Below are 21,974 nucleotides of genomic sequence, written 5' to 3'. Positions count from 1 at the left end.
AAGTCAGGCATATCCGAGCTATGTAAGGAGGGGGGCACAGAACAAAGGGAGAAAGAGGGCCCTACATTTCTCCCTTCATCTAAAGGTTTGCTAAATGTGTCGCATTAGGGGGGAGCTGTGCCCATCCATTTATAGGTAATGTACAGTTTTAAAAAAATACACTTTGTTTTGAGAGCAAAAAATGAAATCTGTGTATAATATATACACATTTTACATTTACCAAAAAGTGAGGGAAGATTATGGAGAGTTCCTGTAAGTACCCTCTTGGCTCATCTATTCACCCACTCTGCCACCCCTGCATTTCCCAAAACTGTTGTTTTCTCAATTACTAACTTCTGGCATTCTGTGGTACATTTGCTACAGTTGATGAGCCCAAGTTGACACACTGTTAACTGAAGCCTTAGTTTGCATTGGAATTCTCTTTTTGTCACATCCACTCTATGCATACTGACAAATGCATGGCATTCATCCACCATCACAGTAGCAGGCAGAAGACTTTCACTGCCCTAAAAGTACCCCATACTCCACCTACTGATGACTACCCTACTACCTTCATAACTAACTTCAACTGAAGAACTCTGTAAAGTTTTTTTTTTTTTTTTTTTTTGACAGGCAGAGTGGACAGTGAGAGAGAGACAGAGAGAAAGGTCTTCCTTTTGCCGTTGGTTCACCCTCCAATGGCTGCCGCGGTAGGCGCGCTGCTGCCGGCGCACCGCGCTGATCGGATGGCAGGAGCCAGGTGCTTCTCCTGGTCTCCCATGGGGTGCAGGGCCCAAGCACTTGGGCCATCCTCCACTGCACTCCCTGGCCACAGCAGAGAGCTGGCCTGGAAGAGGGGCAACCGGGACAGAATCCGGCGCCCCGACCGGGACTAGAACCCGGTGTGCCGGCGCCGCAAGGCGGAGGATTAGCCTAGTGAGCCGCGGCGCCGGCCTCTGTAAAGTTTTTATATAGATTACTTTGAGTCTAGTATTTTACAAGGAATCTAAAACTTACCGGCTCAACAAATTCAAACTTCTTTTTCTCTTGAACCTCTTGGATTTTAAAGACATATTCTAATGATGCTTCGTAGAAGTTTTGATGCTCTCGGTCGATCTGCGTGTCTGCCTAAAGAGGAAAAGAGGCAAGCAAACACAGGGATTAACTACTTATGGTTCTATGTAGAGAGAGACATTATTCCTGTCCTATGCTGAAGTTTTCATTAAAAATTAACTCCTGAAAAAAGTTTTCATGAAGTATTTATTATAGTCCTTGCTTAGATCTTATAATATAGGGAGAGAAACACAAACACACACACACACACGCACACAGAGCAATCATACAACACTCATTTCAGTTAAAAAATTACAGAAGAGCTGTAACATTTTGTCTACTGTATAATAAATCTGAATTTTACTTGAGGAGAAGTGCTTGTGAATATTAAGTGGGAGGGCCACATCATTAGGTAAACTCTTGGAAAGATAATAACCAGTAGCAGAGCCAAAAAAAAAAAATAATAATTCAATGATTTTGACCTGATGAATCAAGCTCTCTCAATGTCAGGCACATTACTCTTTCTCATTGTAATAAAGTTCAATTGTTCCAGTGTGGGAGAGTATCACTGAGATAATTTCATTGTCTCTCTGACTTGCCTCTCCTCTCTCTTCTATGCCCCCTATCATCATCAGATGAACCCTGTGAAAGTGATTGGTTTGGTAGAGAGACATGATTGCCTTTCCTTGCCCAGTTTCACGCTCCTTGCTGCCAGCTGAGAGTAATGAAGGCAGATGAAAAGGGGCTCCCTGACAGAATAAGCATCCATCAACAATAATTTGTGAACAGAAAATTGCTCTGGAGTCATTTACACAGTAATTTCACACAAAATACACACACAAAAACTAGAAGTTTGTCACCTTGGATGGCACAGCAACTTAACACTTCACTTGGAACCCCTTTAAACACAATTAGGTATACTTACTATGCATTTTTAAAAAATGATTTATTTATTTATTTGAAAAGCAGAGTTACAGAGAGGCAGAGGCAGAGGGAGGGAGAGAAGTCTTCCATCCACTGGTTCATTCCCAGCCGGCCTCAACAGCCAGAGCTGAGCCAATCTGAAGTCAGGAGCTTCTTCTGGGTCTCCCACGCTGGTGCAGGGGCCCAAGGACTTGGGCCATCTTCTACTGCTTTCCCAGGCCGTAGCAGAGAGCTGGATCTGAAGTGGAGCAGCCAGGATTCGAACCAGCTGCCATATGGAATGCTGGCACTGCAGGTGGTGGCTTTACCCACTATATCACAGCGCTGGCCCCTATACATTTTTATATACAATTACAAATAGCCCAATATCAGCAACTCATTGGGGATCTTTAAAGTGAAGGATTCCAAGTTTTCAAACTAACACATGCACATGTGAAGAATATATTATTTAATTAAATATATTACTTAAATATATTATTTAATCAGGTAGGGGATGCTAACTGAAAACCAAAGATCATTTAGGAAAATTAAGGAATCAACAGAAAGAGAAGTACTATTTCACATACATCTTATCTCTCTTCTTTTCACCATCATGATAGGAGTGGAGAATGTCCAGCCTGCAGGCCGTTTAACGCCCACAAAATCATTTGGTCTGACTCCACCAAGGCAACTGCAGATGGGACTTGAAATTCAATTAATCTATAGCAGGCAGATTTTTAAGTTGATAATTTCATTTAGCCTGAGAATGATGTTATAAATATACAAATGGCCCCTGGTAGAAAAAAGTCTCCTGTCCCTGGAACGCATGATGAATTAAGATAATCGTGAGGAATAGGTGGTGGTATGCCAGTCAATATTTAACAAGTGACTCTCTGGGGTAAAGGCCTGATTTGCAGTATCGCTGGTTTCTGTGGTATAAACAGTCGTCCAATGGCTAATTTCAAACCACAAACCCAGCATCATGCAATGCAGGAGTCGGAACAAGGAGCTCAAACGGGCTCTCTGGGGCAAGCACCAGTCCACACAAGGTGTAAGAGACGCAAGGATATTTTCAGCTTCAGAGGCAACACTTTATTCCACAAGCTATTTTGAAGGTTTCATTTACTTTAAAAGGTAATGTCATTGATTGTGCTGCCTAGCACATGTGTGCCTAGCACATAGAATGTTGAGACATCTGTAGAGCCTAAAATGACTATTTATAGTCAACAGGTTGTGCAGGAGTCAGCAGAGCAGGCCTGACAGCTATCTTTCTTTTTTTTATTATTTAATAAATGTGAATTTACAAAGTGCAACTTTTGTATTGTTGTGGCTTCCCCCCGCCCCCAACCTCCCTCCCTCCCGCGGCCCTCCCCTCTCCTACTCCCTCTCCCATCCCGCCCTTCATCAAGTTTCATTTTCAATTACCTTCATATACAGAAGATCAACTTAGTATATACTAAGCAAGGATTTCAACAGGCTGCACTCACACAACCGCACAAGGTATAGAGTACTGTTCGACTAGTAGTGTTGTTTTTAAGTTTCATAGTAAACCACATTAAAGACAGAGATCCTACGTGGGGAGCCTGTACCCAGTGACTCCCGTTGTTGATTTAACAATTAGCACTCTTATTTATGGCGTCAGCAATCATCCGAGGCTCTTGCCATGAGCTGTCTAGGCTATGGAAGCCCCTTGAGTTCACCGACTCTGAACTTGTTTAGTCAAGGCCGTGTCACAGTGGAGGTTCCTTCCTCCCTTCGGAGAAAGGCACCTCTCTCCTTGAGGGCCTGTTCCTTCTGCTGGGGTCTTGTTCACCAGGATCTTTCATTTAGATTGTTTTTGCCACTGTGTCATGGCTTTCCATGCCTGTGAGACTCCCATGGGCCTTTTAGCCAGATCCGAATGTCCCAAGGGTTGATTCTGAGGCCAGAGTGTTGTTTGGGCATTTGCCATTCAATGAGTCTGCCTGACAGCTATCTTTCAAAAGTTCTGCTTACAAAGTTGGCCCATGCCTGCTGTTTGGGAATGCGAATGTCAGGAGGCTTTCCATCAGTCTGAGAGGGTGACTCACTACACCTAAACTGTGCAAATAGCATGGCTTATGGCGAGCACTTCCTTTCCTTCTGGGAGCCTGGCAGAGGGTGCCTATGTGACCAACTGCCAATTAAAACTCTGCGCACTGAATCTGTCCCTGATAGACAACATTTCTCACTGGGGAATTGAGCATGTCTATGTCTCCACTGGGAGAGGACTCCTACAGGTTGTACCCTGTTATCTCCAAACTCTGCCCATGCCCACTTTCCCTTTGCTGACATTTCTTTTGTATCCTTTCCCTGTTAATAAAGGAGAGCCAAGAATATGACTAAATGCAGAGTTGTCTGAGAGTTTTCCTAGCAAGTCATCAAACTAGAGGTGGTTTGGGGATCCCTGACAAAAGCATTAAGTCATGTCTTCAAAACTTATTTGCTGTATGCAATATCATCTCACCCACACACCCCAAAAAGTAGGAGGGCAGAAAAAGGACGAAAGAGAAATGAGGATTCTTGCCATTGGGCCGGCTGTGGATGTTTTCATCACCTCCAATATGGACAACTGAAATTCGATATGGCAAAGCTGCTATGAAAGGTCATCCAGAGTGTACACTACTTAAGCAATATGACAGCTTAATTCCCTTTCAGTACAAGACTTAGAAAGGCATTCTTTTACTTGGGATGAACTGCTTTAGTCCATAAGCTCATAGTGTGTGGTTCACTAGGAAATACTTGATATTAAACTCACCAGTGACTGCTGCTATTTTGTGCTGGATAAGTAGGATAACCATGTGATTTATCATTTGAATTGGGACAATTTTAAAACTGAAGGGGAACACTAGTAATAATTATGCCAGAACAACAGGTGTAAGCTGTTGTTTACATGGCAAAAGGGACTGTAAAGTCAGAGACTGAATTAATTTCATAGGAAAACCATATGGCTCTGCAGATACCCAAATTCCTCCCTAACTCCAGTAAGCCCTCTCAATTCAAAGTGAGGGAAATTTGGTATTTGTTGACTCAATGGTATTTGTTGAATCATTCCCAAAGGAGAAAAGATTTAAGCTGGGCTCTGAAGAATGTTAGGTTTAGAGAAGGTAGAGATAAAATGAAAAGTGTTTGAATGAGGGAACACAGCAAAACATAAACTACGTTTACATGCAAAAAAAAGTTTGTGACTAAAAGTTTGGGCTGGGAGTAATCCAGCCCAAATTAAATGACAGTTAAGGAAGAAAATATAGAATGAGTGCAGACTTCCTCCTATAGATACTACAAAAACTTGAGGGAGGTATGGACAACAAACCAACTGCATTTCAAGACTAAAATGAGAATGCTATAGGATACACTGATTAAGCGGTGGGGCTGAGTGTGAATATAAGATCTTGTAACTGGTAATGGCAAAGGTGACAGGTGCACCCCAACAAGAAAGATAAAACTAAAGTGTGAAAAGCAAAGAAAAGATAAAAGACAAGTTTGACACCAGAAATAATGTCATTATAATAGATAACTAAACAAAATGAGAAACAGGAACTATTCGGGAAAGATGGTGATGTGTAAAGATTGCAAATGAATCATTAAGAGGTGGTAATTTAAAGTCCCGGTGACTTTGGACAGTGCAATGATGACCAGTCAGGACATGGTCATGACATGGGAGACATTTACCAAGATGTCATAGATAGTATGCAAAGAGGAGAGATTACAGGGACATAAATTAAAGAATCAAGGCATAAGACTGAACCCAAGGGATTTGCTTCATTTAGGAGGAAAGGAACCTGTTAAAACAGTATTTAATGAGAGCTAGGAAATAAGAATCTGGATTTCTTAAAGGAATCCACATTCCTTGTTAGTTTTTCTTCCAGTTAGAAATGTAATAAGTATCCATTAGTGTACATTTGTTGTTCTTTTCTGTAACAGGGAAATATAGAGATAGGTGAAATCCCACTGTTAATATTTTGATATTGATAACATACACATGCACAAATTGACTTTAATACAAACCTGGGATTATACCACATACTTTGGTTTAAAAAATTTTTTTCTGCGTAATTTTCTATGCCATGTCAAATGATTTCCCAAATAAAACATTTTACAGCCATATAACATTCCATTTTTAGTCCAACTGTTATTTATACTCATCCAAAATTATTCAATTGTGTCATTTCAGATGTTTCTAAATTTTTGCATTGTGTATAATTCTTGGTTTGGCATATTTACACAATTTATTTTTATCCTTATGTCTAGTATCTTTGGGAATATATTCCTACTAATGAGATTCATCTCAACTATCATGTATACTTAAGGTTTGCTAAAATGCAATGTCAAATTTACTTCAAGAATGACTGGTTTCTTTTTTTTTTGAAGGCAGAGAAAGAGAGAGAGAGAGAAAGAGAGAGAGAGAGAGAGAGAGAGAGAGAGAGAGAGAGGATGAGAGGAAGAAAGAGATCTTTCATCTGCTTGTTCACTCTTCAAATGGCTGCAAGCAGCTGGAGTTGGGCCAGGAACTCCATTTGGGTTTCCCACATGGATAGCAAAGGCCCCAAGCACTTGAGTCATCTTCCACTGCTTTTCCAGGTTCAGTAGCAGGAAACTGGATCAGAAATACAGCAGCTGAGACCTGAACAGGAGCTCCACTATGAGATGCTGGTGTCACAGGGAGTGGCTTATCCCCCTGAACTACAATGCAGGCCCCAGGAATGACTGAATCTTTTTATGTATCCACCAGGATAGCCAAAGTATTTCCTGTTTCCCATATTAACAATGGGTATTAACTTTTAATCAGTTAAAATGACATCTTAGTATTAGTTTGCATTGTTTTTAAAAATATACAATGACTTAGAAACTAAGAATATTTATTATACTTGATATTTCCTCTTTGATGAGTACCCTTGCCTTCAGCCCAGTTTCTTTTTTCCCACTCAAATGTTTGTATCTTTCTTCACACTGACCTGCAAATGCTTTCAGTACATAAGAGATGGTAATCCCACATCATAAACTGTTTAGACTATTTCATTGCCATTTTATTTAGTTTAATATTTTTGGAAATTGACTACATATATTTATGCATCTAGATCTTTCAAAATTTCCTTTATTATATCTTCCCCTTATTGTTAGAAAGGAATTATTCATTCACATGTTAAATATGACTTCTTTTCATCCAGTGTAAAACCTATAATCCTGACAAGTTTGTTTCCATTTCTCTGGTTGTAGACTCCAATGACCCATCTAATTGATGGCCTTGGATCTTTATCAACCTATGCTGACCCTTCAATTCAGTCCTGGAAATGGGCAGCCACTTATATAAAATGAATAAGCAGTCAACTGTGCAGCTGAGGAGGCACCAAGGGATCTTTCTGAGAACAAGTTAACAAGCTTGGTGCTGACAGAAGGACCTGAGCTGCTCTGGAATGGAACTGATGACATTTTATGCCATGTCACAGAATTAAAATATATTTGTGGCAGCATCTCCCTGCAACAGGAAGGGCTCCTGGAGGAGATGAGGGGAACGTCAAGCCACATTGTTCTTTGTCTACATTATATATCTCAGAGGATCTGCTTTAATACAACCTGTCATGTTGTACTGTGTTACATTAGAGCTATACTACCTGGAAAAGAAGCCATGCGTGTTTGTGTGTTTGTGGGGTGAGGTGGGAGGAGGCTGTTATATTCCTTTCCAGCCTCCAAATATGTACAGAACCAGAACAAACATTCTATTATATGATAGCCTAAGGAACTGAGGGCTACTAGCAAGGAAAGGATTAAATATTGAGCTAGGTTTTCAGAGAAATTTGAAACATACCCTCTAGAGGGCTTAAAGTTATTATTTCCTTGAGATTGTTGAAGTAGTGAATTGTCTAAAGGTGGCCTCCCATATTTGCCAAGCATCGAAATTTTGTTAGGGACTCTAAAACCCACCCTTGGCTTTAAGACCATCAATTTTTAATATGGCACCTGGCCAGAATCCTCAACAGAACAGATGATGGTGCATGGGCGATAACTAGGGACACTCTTCCCCACAGGGCTATATCCACACCCACATACCCATTCTCTCACAGGTTCATTATAGTGTAACATATAAGGAGAAATGTAAGCATGGAAGGCATTTTGAACATGGAAACATAATATTAAATGACAGCAAGCAATCATTTTTTAATACAGTAGACTGTCTTCCATTTCAGTTTAGCCATAAAACTTTTCCATAAACACACAATTATATATTAAATCATACTATTTTAATAGCACACACTAATCAGAAGGCCCAGATTATAATGAACTCATGTACAATTATCAAACAGAGGCAGGCATTTGGCATAGAGGTTAAGATGGCAATTCACATGCCTGTGTTCCATATTGAAGTGTCTGGGTTCAATTCCTGGTTCAATTCCAGCTTCCTGCCAATACAGACCAGGACAGGCAACAGGTAATGCTCAAGTGGCTGGGTCACTTCTGTCCACATGGGAGACCCGGATTCAGTTCCTGGTGATTCAGCCTTGGCTTTTGTGAGTATTTGGGGAATGAATCAGCGGATGGGAGCACTTCATGTCTGTCTCTCTCACTGTTTCTCTGCCTCTCATAAAATAGATTAGATGGGTAGATAGATATGAAGCAAAGCACATTTCCCCAACTCGAACATCTTTGCATTCTAATTATTTAGTTATTTAGTTATTTAGTTAGCTGACAGATCCTTTCTTCTGGTTCATTCTCCACATGCCCACAATGACCAAAGCAAAAGCCAGAAGCGGGGAATGCAATCCAGACCTCCCACATGAGGAGCAGAAACTCAGTATTTGAGCCATCACTGCTCCCTCCCAGGGTCCACACTGGCAGAAAGCCAGATTCGGGAGCTGGAGCCAGTGTCAATTCCAGGCCCTTCAACATGGGATGCAGGCGTCTTAACCACTAGGCTAAATGCCCACTCCTCAAATATTTTTTAATGAAAAAAACTGATGCCCTTAACAAGAGTATATTGGGGAAAAAGAGGAATCAGACACCAAAACAACATTCCCATTCCTTTCTGTAGCTGTGGAATCTTTGTAAAACTCTAACTTGTCAAGCACGCATTCCAGCTAACACTTGGAAGCAGGACAAATAAGAAGAAGAATTAGAAGAGTGGAAGACTGGATTGAATTTGGAAGTGTGCAGAAAAGGAGGAGGCTGTGCTAAGGGCAGGCTGTGCTAGGAAGAAGACTCAGAGGGTAGGTTTGAAAGAGGTTCTCCATTCTCATCTAAAAGCATCAAGAGAGGAAGAGATTCACAGAGACTTGGCATAGTACCAGTTTCCCTGTGAAGTGCTGGATAGCAGTAGTAAGTTGTAACTGCCTCACCAAATCGCACCATAGAGCTCACTTTGCCATATACTGAGTGAACACGAAGCTGCTTTTTTTTTTTTAAAAGATTTATTTTATTTGTTTGAAAGACAGAGTTGCAGAGAGAGGTAGAGACAGAGAGAGAGGTCTTCCATCCACTGGTTCACTCCCCTGATGGCCTCAACGGCCGGAGCTGCGCCGATCCGAAGCCAGGAGCCAGGAGCTTCTTCCGGGTCTCCCACATGGGTGCAGGGGCCCAAGGACATGGGCCATCTTTTACTGCTTTCCAAGGCCATAGCAGAGAGCTGGATCAGAAGAGCAGCAGCCAGGACTAGAACTGGCACGCCCATATGGGATGCTGGTGCTTCAGGCCAGCGTATTAACCCGCTGAGCCACAGTGCCGGCCCCAGTGAAGCTGTTACTTCTTGTTTTTTTGGTGCTTAGATGACAATGGCAGGAAGTCTGGTTTTTTGAAATAAGCCATCACTGAAACTGTGTTATTCATTAGTAAAAGGACTACTGTTGATTTTACTGATTACTATTAAAACAGCATCAATGGGCAGAATTAAATAGAAGGTATTTCAGACAACAGGAAGAAACAGACTGCTTACATGTATATATGCTAGTAAAATATTTTTATCCATTTTCTCTTAAACAAAATAGTTGTAAAATAACTGATTTTAAAACATTTGGGCTGGCATTGTGGTGCAGCATGTCAGGCAGCCACCTGTGATGCCGGCATCCCATACGAATGCCGACCGGAGTCCTGGCTGCTCTGCTTCCCAGCCAGCTTCCTACCAATGCACACGGGAAAGCAGCAGAATATGGGCTCCTGCCACCTCCACTGAAAACCAGGACAGTGTTTCTGGTTCCTGGCTTCCGCCTAGCCCATCCCTGGCTGTTAATGACATCTGGAGAGTGAAGCAGCAGAGGCAGATGACAGATATCTCTGTGTATCTGTCCCTGTCTCAACAACTCTGCCTTTCAACTAAATAAATCTTCCCCCCCTCCAAAAACACTCATATCATGATCCCTCAATGCTAAAACACAACTTCAAAAACAGTACCACAAGTATTTTAAATTTAATACAAAGGACAAGATATGATTTAATAGGCACTGCCTCTTTGAAATATACCCCAAAAGAAGAAAAGGAGTCTTGCTTCAACATTTCTCATTGCTGAAGGAAATACTGATCTTTTACTTGGAACTATTAATATTGATGTCATAATTATATAAAGTACCTGTCCATAATGAGTACTTAATTAAGTTAGCTAATGTGACTGTCATTATAGTATTTAAATGAAGTCGATTTTGTGCAACTCTGGAGATTTTGACTTTACATAATGCTTTTTTCATGCATCAATTGGAAAAGCTTACCTCTTGCAAATGAGACTCCTTTTTCTTTGCAGACAAATTTAAATGCTTGTCAAGAATGGAATAGTATTTTTCACTCTCTTTGTCAAACTTCTTCTTCCCATCCTAGGGATAGTAATAACAACAAAACGATTCAAATAAGAGTATCAGTAAAATCCTAATTTTTACCAACTCAATCAAAAGTCAAAACAATTTTTTAAAAAATAATTTTTCTTTAAAGATTTATTTATTTGAAAGGCAGAGTGACAGGGAGAAGGGGTGAGATAGAGACAGAGACAGAGGCAGAGATAGAGAATATTCTGTTCACTGGTTCATTCCCCCACATGGGTGCAACAGCCAGGGCTGGGCCAGGCTGAAGTCAAGAGCAAGGAACTCCCTCCAGGTCTCCCACGTGGGTGGTAGGGGCCCAGGTATTTGGGTCCTCATCTACTGCCTTTGCAGGCACATTGGCAGGGAGATGGACTGGAACCAGAGCAGCCCTAGCTCAAAACTGGTACACCAGTATAGGATGCTGGTTCTACAAGTAGCAGCTTAATCCCCAATGTCACAATGCCAGATGCCAATATGATTATTTAGTAAAATTTAGTGAGTTTCAACTATATGCAAAAACTTTCAGTTAAGGGAGTAGGAAGAAGATATGAACCATGTCATTGAGGTATGTATTCTGATCTCAGAGAAGTTCTCCATCCTCAAGGGAGAAGTGTATACTGGTATGGAAACTCCAGTACAGTACCCCTTGGACACTCTGTAATTGTCTCCCAAAAAACAATCCTGACTTGTAAGTCAGAGATGTGATGGAGAGAAAAATAGCTTTTTGGTGGATCTACATGAATTAACATGCACATAGAACCAGCTGTGAGAACTATGTACATAGACTCTTTTTCTACAGTTGTGTTATTTCCTAGAGACACTTGATATTTCATAAAACTTGCCTAGGCATGGAGAAAAACAGAGTTAAATGACAGTAGCTTCAAGTAATCAAATAAAAACAACTCATAGTCACATAAATTAAAAGGATTAATATTACACACCCTGAATATAACTCTATTAGCTAACCTTTGCTTATTCCTGAAATGTGGAGTTTTGGCGGGTGTGGGTGGACAACAGCTGTAAATGCACTAGCCTTTAAAGGAGGAAGGGCATAACCTTTACGCTTTAACCTAGGGCATGCTCTTGTAGAAATACCAATGGAAGGAAATACTGAAGGGAACAGCATATAACTGGACATATAATCCTCAACAGCCAAAAATACTGTTATCTACAAATACCAATTAATTAATCCCTGTGAAATCAAAACTATGTAACTACTACATTGATGAATTTCATCGGCCAAGGAAGTACTAGTCCTTCTTGTTTCAATGTTTTTGTAATGGAACCTCTTATATCACCTCAGTCAGAATTGTGTATACCAGCCTGCCGAAAATACATACTCTTGGGGCCAGCGCTGTAGCGTAGCAGGTAAAGTCACCACCTGCAGTGCCGACATCCCATTTGGGCACTGGTTCGAATCCCGGCTGCTCCACTTCAGATCCAGCTCTCTGCTATGGCTTGAGAAAGCAGTGGAAGATGGCCAAAGTCCTTGGGACCCTGTACCCGCATGGGAGAACTAGAAGAAGCTCCTGGCTCCTGGCTTCAGATCAGTGTAGCTCTGGCCATTGGGACCAATTGGGGAGTGAACTAAAGGATGGAAGACCTCTCTCTCTCTCCCCTTCTCCCTCTCTCTCTGTGTACTCTGAGTTTCAAATAAATAAATAAATCTTGAGAAAACAAAACAGAATATACATGTTCTTATTTTCTTCTGCCTAGAGATTATGCAATTGCTGTTTTCTTTCCAAGTTCTATAAATATTATGCACAATGCTTTGCTTCATTAATTGCATAAATACCCAGATGATGGATGAAAAAATGGATTGGTGGGCAGATAGAAGGGTAGAAGAGAAGACAGAGGCAAAGAGGGAGACAGGGAAAGAGAAGGGACTGTTTCTTGGGTGGGGGCATCTTCCCTACTTTTCTGAGGCTGCCAGGCTCGGGTTAATCTACCCAGGTACTCATTTCGATCCACTGGCATTCTGAGCATTCCTCTCAGACATCATGACCTGTTTCCACATACTGAATTTTAGAGAACGAGCTGGTAATATTTAGTTGTACAGGAGTAAGTAGAGCTCTGCTTTGAGAGTTTAAAGTCATATTTAGATCATCTATGAAGTCTGAGATGTCTAAAACATTACATCTGGGGGGCTGGTGCTGGGGCACAGTGGGTAAAGCCCTGGCCTGAAGCACTGGCATCCCATATGGATGCTGTTTCTAGTCCCGGCTGCTCCTCTTCCAATCCAGCTCTCTGCTATGGCCTGGGAAAGCAGTAGAAGATGACCCAAGTGCTTGGGCCCCTGCACCCACATGGGAGACCCAGAGGAAGCTCCTGGCTCCTGGCTTCGGATGGGTGCAGCTGCAGCCATTGCGGCCATTTGGGGAGTGAACCAGTGGATGGAAGACCTCTCTCTCTGCCTCTACCTCTTTCTGTAACTCTGTATTTCAAATAAATAAAATAAATATTTAAAAAAAATAAAATAAAATATTACATCTTTACATGGAAAACAGAAAAAAAACAAGTAAAAATCCTCAAAGGATTTTATGACCTAAGGAGCAAATGTGGTAATAGTAGGAAAAAAACAACTGGAAAATAACAGCAGCATTCCTATCCAGAAAAAGGGTGAGGGACTCACTTAACAAAATAGGAGCAGCAGACCTAAAGGGAAGCAGAGGAGGCCAATGTTCAGGATGGTAAGTGTACGATCCCTCCACCACTGGAACATATAGCTGGTGACCACTTCAGCTTCTGCTCAGAAGTCATTCATTTCTCTTTAATCTGGCATTGTACACCCACAGCTAACCTGCCCAACCTACCTCTCCAAAATTCTCTCACTAGTTCCCTTTGAGATCCCAATTTGTGCTCCTTCATTTTTTTTTCTCTCTAGACTATTCCCCTTTAACAGGATTTCAAATTTCTTCCAATTTCCACATATTCAAATTATAGGTACTTTTAGAATATACCTCAAATGAACCTCCTTCACAAGTCCCTTCTATCAACCCTCTTTTCGTTTTCAATGCACATAAAGTGCAATACACATACTCACACACACAAATTTTATGGTGTCCATGTTCTACATTGTAGGAGAGATATGTATAAACTCCATCTGCCTTAAAATTGAGTATCTAGTGAGTGTCCAATAAATACTTAATGAACCAGTGAAATTCTTACTCTTAAAACTGTTGGCATCACGGTCCCTGATAAAAATTCTATTTGGTCAACAAACCATTATCCATGGTGCAAGGGACAATTCTGCACAAATGGCCCTAATTCAGGTCTAATGGAACCTGGATATTTGTGGGTACCCAGCTGCATTACAGTGTCACACATAAAATGGACTCACTTTCATCTTATAATAGGGGGCTTAAAATTACTTACTATGCAAAAGACAGGAAGAAACTGGTTTCAGCCAAAGTGAGCACAGCTGTGGCGACAACACTTGCATCTTTGTTTTCAGTTTGATGACATCTTTGTAGTTGTTAATGCAGTGCCAACGTATTAGCATTTCTGGCAATACAAAAGTCATTCCTAGAGCTACTTCCTGGACTCTTACTCAAACTCTTGCCCTTCATATCTCCATGCTAGCAAAAAGGCTCTACTCAAAGGTTCCAATGATGCAGACAACAAAAACACATTCAGTTCCAGCATAAAATTAAAGAGTTGAGATAAAAGACTGGGCCACATGAAGCACAACTATAATCTAGGAAAGCAAGTTCCAAAAAAACAAAGAGCATTTCTCCTTGTAACTCACATCTCCTCCTAAAAGCCACGATTTACTGCTCAGATAAGCCAAGTCTTAGTTGGGCTTAGTAATGTAACCCTAAACAGCTACCACTTGTTTCTTCTGTTACTTGTAGACACACAACTAAGAGTGCTCACAGAAACCAGCACAGCTGAAGGGAAGGAAAAATAACCCATGAATCTTCACTAAATGCTGAACATCATCACTATATTCCTACTGCTGTGGCACAATTCAAAAAGGGAACTGTGATATAATGGTGCATTTCCTACAAACCCACAGTGAGTGCATTTGGATCAGCTAACCCCATAAAATAAAGTCACGTAAAATAATAACGTTGATGGGAAAAGAAGACAAAAACGTTAGAAGAGAATGGCCTATAAATACATAAACATATATAAAGTATGTGTAAAGTTTTTAATTTGCACATGTCAGAGTGCCTACGCAAACAGACCACAGAAAGACACAGACACAGCGATAAAGGACAACGACTGTACAAACAGGTTATCAAAAATGCCAAATTAGCCACAAAACCTAGTCATGGTTGGTGAAAGGTAAGCTCCAATTCAATCTGCAATCACGACACTGCATTTACTGAACAAGCTGTGCGTGTTCTCACTTAAGAAACTGTGGAATGCCACACCTCCACCTTACACATTGAACTGGGGGATGGGAAGAAACCATTATGACACAAACTCTACTCTTAGGATTGCTGTTTATGACACATACAAAAAATCCAAATATTTATAAAACTTCAAGAATATCACACAGATAAAAAGTATGTTAAAACACACACTACTGTTAGACAAGGGTAATCCAATGCCTTCATTGACCACAAGATGGTACCAAAGATGAAGAACAGATTCTATCAAAATATTCAGGTAATCATAAACAGGAAGAAATATTCCAAATCTTATCTATGTAATTTTTCTGTAAAATACTACAAAGCTTTACTTACATGCTTTTAATATAAACCTTTATTATAATAGTACTGTAATTTTTTTAAAAATAGGAACTGAATAAGTACCTTCTATATTTTTAAAAAATGGAATACATATTTCAGATTCATTCAACATACTTTAAGATAGTCTCAATGTTACAATTTTCACATAGAACATTGTTAAGATTTTTCATATTGGGGCTGGCACTGTGGTGCAGCCAGTTAAAGCCCTGGCCTGCAATGCCACCATTCCATATGGGTATCAGTTCAAGTCCTGGTTGCCCTGTTCCAGTTCAGGACTCTGCTATGGCTTGAGAAAGCAGAAGATGGCCCAAGTCCTTGGGCCTCTGCACCCACATGGGAGACCTTAAAGAAGCTCCTGGCACCTGGCTTTGGATTGGTTTAGCTCTAGCCATCGTGGCCATTTGGGGAGTGAACCAGTGGATGGAAGATCTCTCTCTCTCTTTCCCTCACTCTCTCTCTCTCTTTGTAACTTTCAAATAAATAAAATTCTTTAAAAAAGATTTTTCACGCAAATATGTGAGGTCATTATGTTGGCATAACCATTAAATAAGCACTATTTGTAGATTTTGAAAAATCCTTCAACCTAATAAATAAAATTAGAAATGGTGATACCCCAAAATCATAAATATAAATCACTTTCTATTTTGAATATATGGGAAATATTTATAAATTGTTACCATGGTGGGGACAGAAAACACAGGAGAGGATAAGAATAGACTTAAATACCACCCCTGACTGGGCTTCTTCCTCTTCTGATTGTAGGATTTACTCCTTGCTTAGAATGACAGTCCAGCTAGCATCACTATCTCTGATTCCCAAAAAGGCCAGCTGTTAGAAGAATCCAACTACATGCTGCTTCCAAATTTCCTGAAACCCAAGAGAGCCTGGCATCCAGAATCTTATCTCACTGAGAATCTCAGTGCAGCATATACAGCAATGTCCCCATTGTAGCTGATTCTACCCAACAATACCCAGTCTCTCTAATCCATTCTCTACCAGATTTTCTATGTACAATATGGTTGTATCAACATAATTCACATTTCCTCCCTTCCCAATTACTTCACCATCACCATAATACCAGTGATCAGAAGCATAGGAATAAAAAGTCATGTTTGCATTTATAAGGACATCCTACAAACTAGACAGAAGAAGCAAACAGGTAGAAAAACATGTCAAGTATTTAGAGGGACAATACACAGAAAAAGAAATCCAAAATGTAATGCACACATAAAGAATTGCCCAAACTCATCACTAGTTGGAGAACAGCAACTTAAATCAAAGATGTATCATATCACGTCTATTAGATACTGCCAAGAGTCAGACAGTTGGATGATGCCATGTGCTGAGTATTTATGGAAATACAGGGATTCTAGAGGGATAGTCTTTTAACAGGAAAAGTTGTACTTCTGTGTGACATACAAACATACTTCAAAAGCTTCTGGAAAAACAGAATAAAAGATAATTGTATAGCAAAAATTTATTAAGATTCAAGCATAGTTTTGTCATAATATACATTTCCATGAACTTTTTGAGGATACCTCATATGTATGAAATATATACATATAAATTTTTATACCAAAATAATTTTAATTCCATTTTCCACTAACTTTTTAAACGACTCACACATGTGTGCCCTAAGAGCCAACTTCTGATGTACATCTTAAAGACATGCTCACAGAAAGGTACCCAATCAAACATGAATGAATGTTTTCATGGAGGGTTTATCTGTTGGACAGGAAGACAGTTGGGGTAGTCACTAGCGCATTCAAAAAACATACTAGATGCACATCAGGAAGCCCTTTGCAGAGTTAGAGAGGGAAATATTAGATGTGGATGGGTCTTAAAACACAGTTCTGGGTGAAGAAACAAAAAAGATAAATAACACAACATCTTGTGTATAAATTAAAATCAAGTAAGAGAGAAGGCTCTGAAACAGAAAGTAAAGTGATAATCAGGAAGCTCGTTTAATCAACAGAACTACTGAAAGAGGAAAAAAATTGGGAATTAACAAATATTTAACACTTGGAAATTTCCAGAACTGAAAGAAAAGAAGTTTCCATGATAAAATGATCCAATGAAGAGGCCACCATGAATGAGAAAAAAATACAAGCATGCCAATATAAAATACTAGAGAACCATGGATAAAAATGAAGAACAAAAAAAATGCATATGAAAAATGCAGTTAATATAAAAGTCAGAAGCATAAGAAATTCTAAACAACATTACCAAATACCATAAACCAAAGAAAAAATGCCTTCATATTTTTGAAAAATAATTCATTGCAACCAGATTTCAATAACCACTCAAATTAGAAATCTGGATTGGGTGTAGGATAAAAATATTTACAAATATGAGAGATCACAAAATTATTATTGTCTCTGTAGCATTTCTCAGAAAGGTACTAAGTTGCTCCATAAAAATGCAAGAATAAACCAAAAGTTATCTTGGAAAATAGAAGCTTAAGGAGGCAAAGGGAGTTCCCAGAATAAAGGTTAATGTGAACTTTAAGGACAACAGGTGGCCAAGTAAGACTCTGAATTTCAAAGCCATCAGTTAAGATAAGAATTCCAGCAGAAATCTTTTTAAGAAAATAAAATGAAAAAGATACAATGTCATTAAATTTGTTAAAATTTGTTTTGGAATTATGTCCTTACAATTGAGAACCAAGAAAATTTATACAAATTTGAAAATAAGGCAGTTACTAACTCCCGGAAAAGCAAAAATTTACATAAAAATGTAATCAGAGAACTCAATATGGCTCATATACAAATAATAACTACATTGTGAAGTAAGCAATGAATACTGATTTTAAAATAGGTGATCAAAGTGTCAAGAAGGGAAATACATATGAAATAGTAGTAGTTATCATTTTGTAAGAGTGCTAAATCTGGGGCTGGCACTGTAGCGTAGGAGGTTAAGCCTCTGCCGTGGTGCCAGTATCCCATATGGGCACTGGTTCGAGTCCCAGCTGCTCCATTTCCAATCCAGCTTCCTGCTGATGGCCTGGGGAAATCAGTGGAACACGGTACAAGTGCTTTGGCCCCTGCACCCATGTGGGAGATCTGGAAGAAGCTCCTGGCTTCAGATCTTGGCCCAGCTCCGGCCACTGGGAAGTCAAACAGTGGATGGAAGACCTCTCTCTCTCTGTCTCTCCCCTTCTCTGTCTGTAATTCTGACTCTCAAATACAAAAAAATTTTTTTAAAGAATGTTAAATCTACATGTAAAGCAGGAAGTTAATTTAATAATGCCTAAAAGTGAAGAAAACAAATAGAAAAGGAAGTATACTACTTAGATAAATGAAATACGTGTGAAACAACAGTTTAAAGAAATGCAGGCAGTTGCCATCAGGGAGCAGAACTTCAGAACAGTGAGGCGGAGGGAGCTGATTTGTTTCATAATATATATGCCTTCACATATTATCACATTTTTGAAAAGCTTACATCTCCAATAATTAAATTATTCAAAATTAAATTCTACTTAGAAATCAGAGAGAGGAGAAATAATTAAGGGAGGTGGAATATATAGAGAGGAGAAATAATTAAGAGAGGTGGAATATATAGAGAGGAAGAGAAATATAAAAGTTGGAAAGTTATTAAGAATGGGATGAAAATGAGAATAGAGACAATAGAGAGTTTTCTATGTGTATGCTGATACTTTCCTCACACGTGGGTTTTTAATAACTGCTTCATTAATTTTAGCCTTTGTTAAATGCTCATTTTGTGACTGGTATGGCTGCTTGGGACTGAACAACACTGGGAGAAGAACTAAAAGGAGGAATGAACCTTTTGCAAGTGGTTACAAAGCAGTCAGCTTCCCAGACCTCTACATACAAAACTTACAAGGTTATACTAATTAATCTTAATTTTATGAGCATGAAGACATTATCTAGGAAAAGCAGTTTTCTGAACAAGATCACAGAGCTTATTGGGGCAGAGTATGGATCGTGGAAATGAAGTCAGTCTCCAAAATCCTTGCTCTTTTCATAGCCTGAAGCAGCAGCAAATACAAACTATAGCATTTGTTTCTTCCAAAGAAGGGCAGAGTTGGGGTGAGAGAGACAAAGAGACAAAAAGGAGAAGAGGCAACAGGAGAAAAGGGGGACAAAAGGAAGAGATGGCATGGAAGAAAGAAGCTGAAGAAAGAAAGAGAAGCTGTGAAAGAGAAAGAGGGGGATAAAAGAGAAGGAAAACAGGACACAGAGAAGGTGCTTTGGACCTTAAAACAGAGAGGGGCAGCATTGTGGTTACAACACCTGCATCCCATATAAGTGTGGTACAGGTCCTGGCTGCTCCACTTTCAATCCAGTTCCCTGCTAATGCAACTTGACTGCAGTGAAAGATGGCCCAAGTGCTTGGGACCCTGTCAACACATGGGAGACCTGGATGGAGTTGCAGGTTCCTGACTTTGGCCTGACCTACACCCAGCCACTGTGGCCAGCCATTTGGGGAGCGAACAAGCAGATGGAAGACCTCTCTCTCTCTCTCTTCTCTCTATGTAACTCTGCCTTTCAAATAAATAAAAATAAATCTTTTTTATAAATCTTTTAAAAATATTTTATTAATTTATTTGAGAGGTAGAGCTACAGCAGAGAGATGGAAAGGCAAGGAAGAAAAGTCTTCCATCTGCTGGTTCACTCCCCAAATGGCCCCAACAGCTGGAGCTGAATCGATCCTAAGCCAGGAGCCAGGAGCTTCTTCTGGGTCTCCCACGAGGTCACAGGGGCCCAAACACTTGGGCCATCTTTTACTGCTTTCCCAGGCCATAAGCAGATCGCTGGACCAGAAGAGGAGTAGCCCATATGGGATGCCGGTGCTGTAGGCAAGGCTTAACCTACTATGTCACAGTACTGCCCCCCATATCTTTTTAAAAAAGAGAAATAGTGAATACTGTTGAAAGTAAACGATGGCATGTTTATTGCAGTTCAATTCACAATAGCTAAGATATGGAATCAACCCAGATTTACATCAATTGCAGACTGGATAAAGAAATTATGATATGATACATAAACACTATGGAATACTACACACCTATAAAAAAAATCCTGTTGCTTGCAACAAAGTGGATGCAATTAGAAACCACTATACTTAGTGAAATAAGCCAATGCTAAAAAGACAAAAACCATATGTTCTCCCAGATCTGTGGTAACTAATAGTAACTAAAATATAATCTATAGGAGTGAAATTGACACTGTGAGAAGTGATGATTTCTGTTGAGGAACAGGTTCTTTTTTGTTTTCATACTATTTGTTGAACTTTTTACTTAGTGTAGGGTTAATCTTATGAATATAAAGTTAACTGTAAATAGATCTTTGTAAAAAATAAGAATGGAAATAGCCGAGGAAGGAAGAAGAAGGGTGGAAGAAGGAAGAGTGTGGGCAAGAGGGAGGGTAGGGTGGGACGAATCACTATGTTTCTAAATTTGTATATACAAAATGCATGAAGTTTGTGTACCGTAAATGAAATAAAAAAAAAAAAGACAGTAAATGACAGCATAGACTGTTGATCTCAGTCTGTGGGAAGATTTCAATCAGGAAGATGGACACAGTACCTGGAGTGGCTAAACTCTGATGGCCTCTGACATGCCATTACGGGTCAAACCAAGGGCACATAACTCTGCGTACCAGACAGGATATTTGGAAAGTTACCCTGGATGAATCTGGAGATTTCCTAATTAAAGTTACTCATTCTAAACACTGAAATTTCTCTGCTATTCTGGAATAACAGAAGACTCAGAAGAATGAACATGCTGCAATAAACAAAGACTACACAGGAAAAATACTGTATCTGACAAACTGAGGCAGAGAGTTTTTCTAGATTCCAGGACAAATGCAACAGCAATCAGACTTAATTTTTTATGTTACATTAAATATAATGCTCCTTTAGTTCAAATTTCCTAGAAAACAGTGCTTGAGGCAAAGCTTATCTGCTAAAGCCTAGGGTGTAATCCTTGAATAGCATAATCGAGGGGAAAAGAGACGTGAGACAAGGGAGGAAGACAAGTACAAGTATCCAAAACTCTCAGAGGCACAGGAGTATGAGAACACAGGCGCTTGCCCAGGCAATATGGCACATTCCCCTTCATGTTTTACAAAACCAACAGACTTCAGGATGGTTCACCAGGAAGCAGGAGGAAAGTAAGATTTATCTGCCAGTTCCCTCCCTTAACTACAAAAGTGTTCTCCATAGGACAGGAACTGTGCAGACTTCAACAGCTGTGGGCCAGGCCAGAGCCCAGAGCTGACATTCTGGTCTCCATCAAGAGCCTCGATGATGGGAGGAGCAAAGGAGCTGCTCAGCCTCTGTCCCATGTTACTGTAATCATCTCCCTCCACCCCAACACTGGCTGCGGAGGAGTGGGGGTATGCTGAAGCCAGGCCTGAGCATGTGGGAGAAGTAAGAAGTCATAGTCCCAGACTGGGTTTTCCACTGAGCAAGACCTAAGGGCCCAGCAGGGGCATCAAATGGACCCCATACCCAATACAAACAATCCTAAAATACATATAAAAGAGAACATCATTATTGAGTGTATTATCTTTATGATTTT

The 21,974-nt window shown here is 40.0% G+C and overlaps 1 protein-coding gene across 3 annotated transcripts in view; it reads right to left on the bottom strand.

Moving 5' to 3' along the window:
• The window catches only part of ARHGAP42 (Rho GTPase activating protein 42), a 303,520-nt gene that overhangs the window by 76,415 nt on the left and 205,131 nt on the right, over positions 1–21,974 (bottom strand). For 2 of the 3 annotated variants that reach the window (XM_062196912.1, XM_062196914.1), the window contains exons 5-6: positions 10,644–10,745; positions 997–1,107 (exon numbers count right to left, since the gene is read on the bottom strand). In XM_062196912.1, coding sequence (XP_062052896.1) covers positions 997–1,107; positions 10,644–10,745 — 213 coding nt within the window. The remainder of the gene's footprint in view (positions 1–996; positions 1,108–10,643; positions 10,746–21,974) is intronic. The other variant, XM_062196913.1, reaches the window with a different exon arrangement.

The sequence above is a fragment of the Lepus europaeus genome, chromosome 7 (assembly GCF_033115175.1).
Source record: "Lepus europaeus isolate LE1 chromosome 7, mLepTim1.pri, whole genome shotgun sequence".
Classification (NCBI taxonomy): Eukaryota; Metazoa; Chordata; class Mammalia; order Lagomorpha; family Leporidae; genus Lepus; species Lepus europaeus.
Note: the sequence above shows the minus strand (reverse complement) of the source record. Positions and strands in the feature narration are given on the sequence as shown.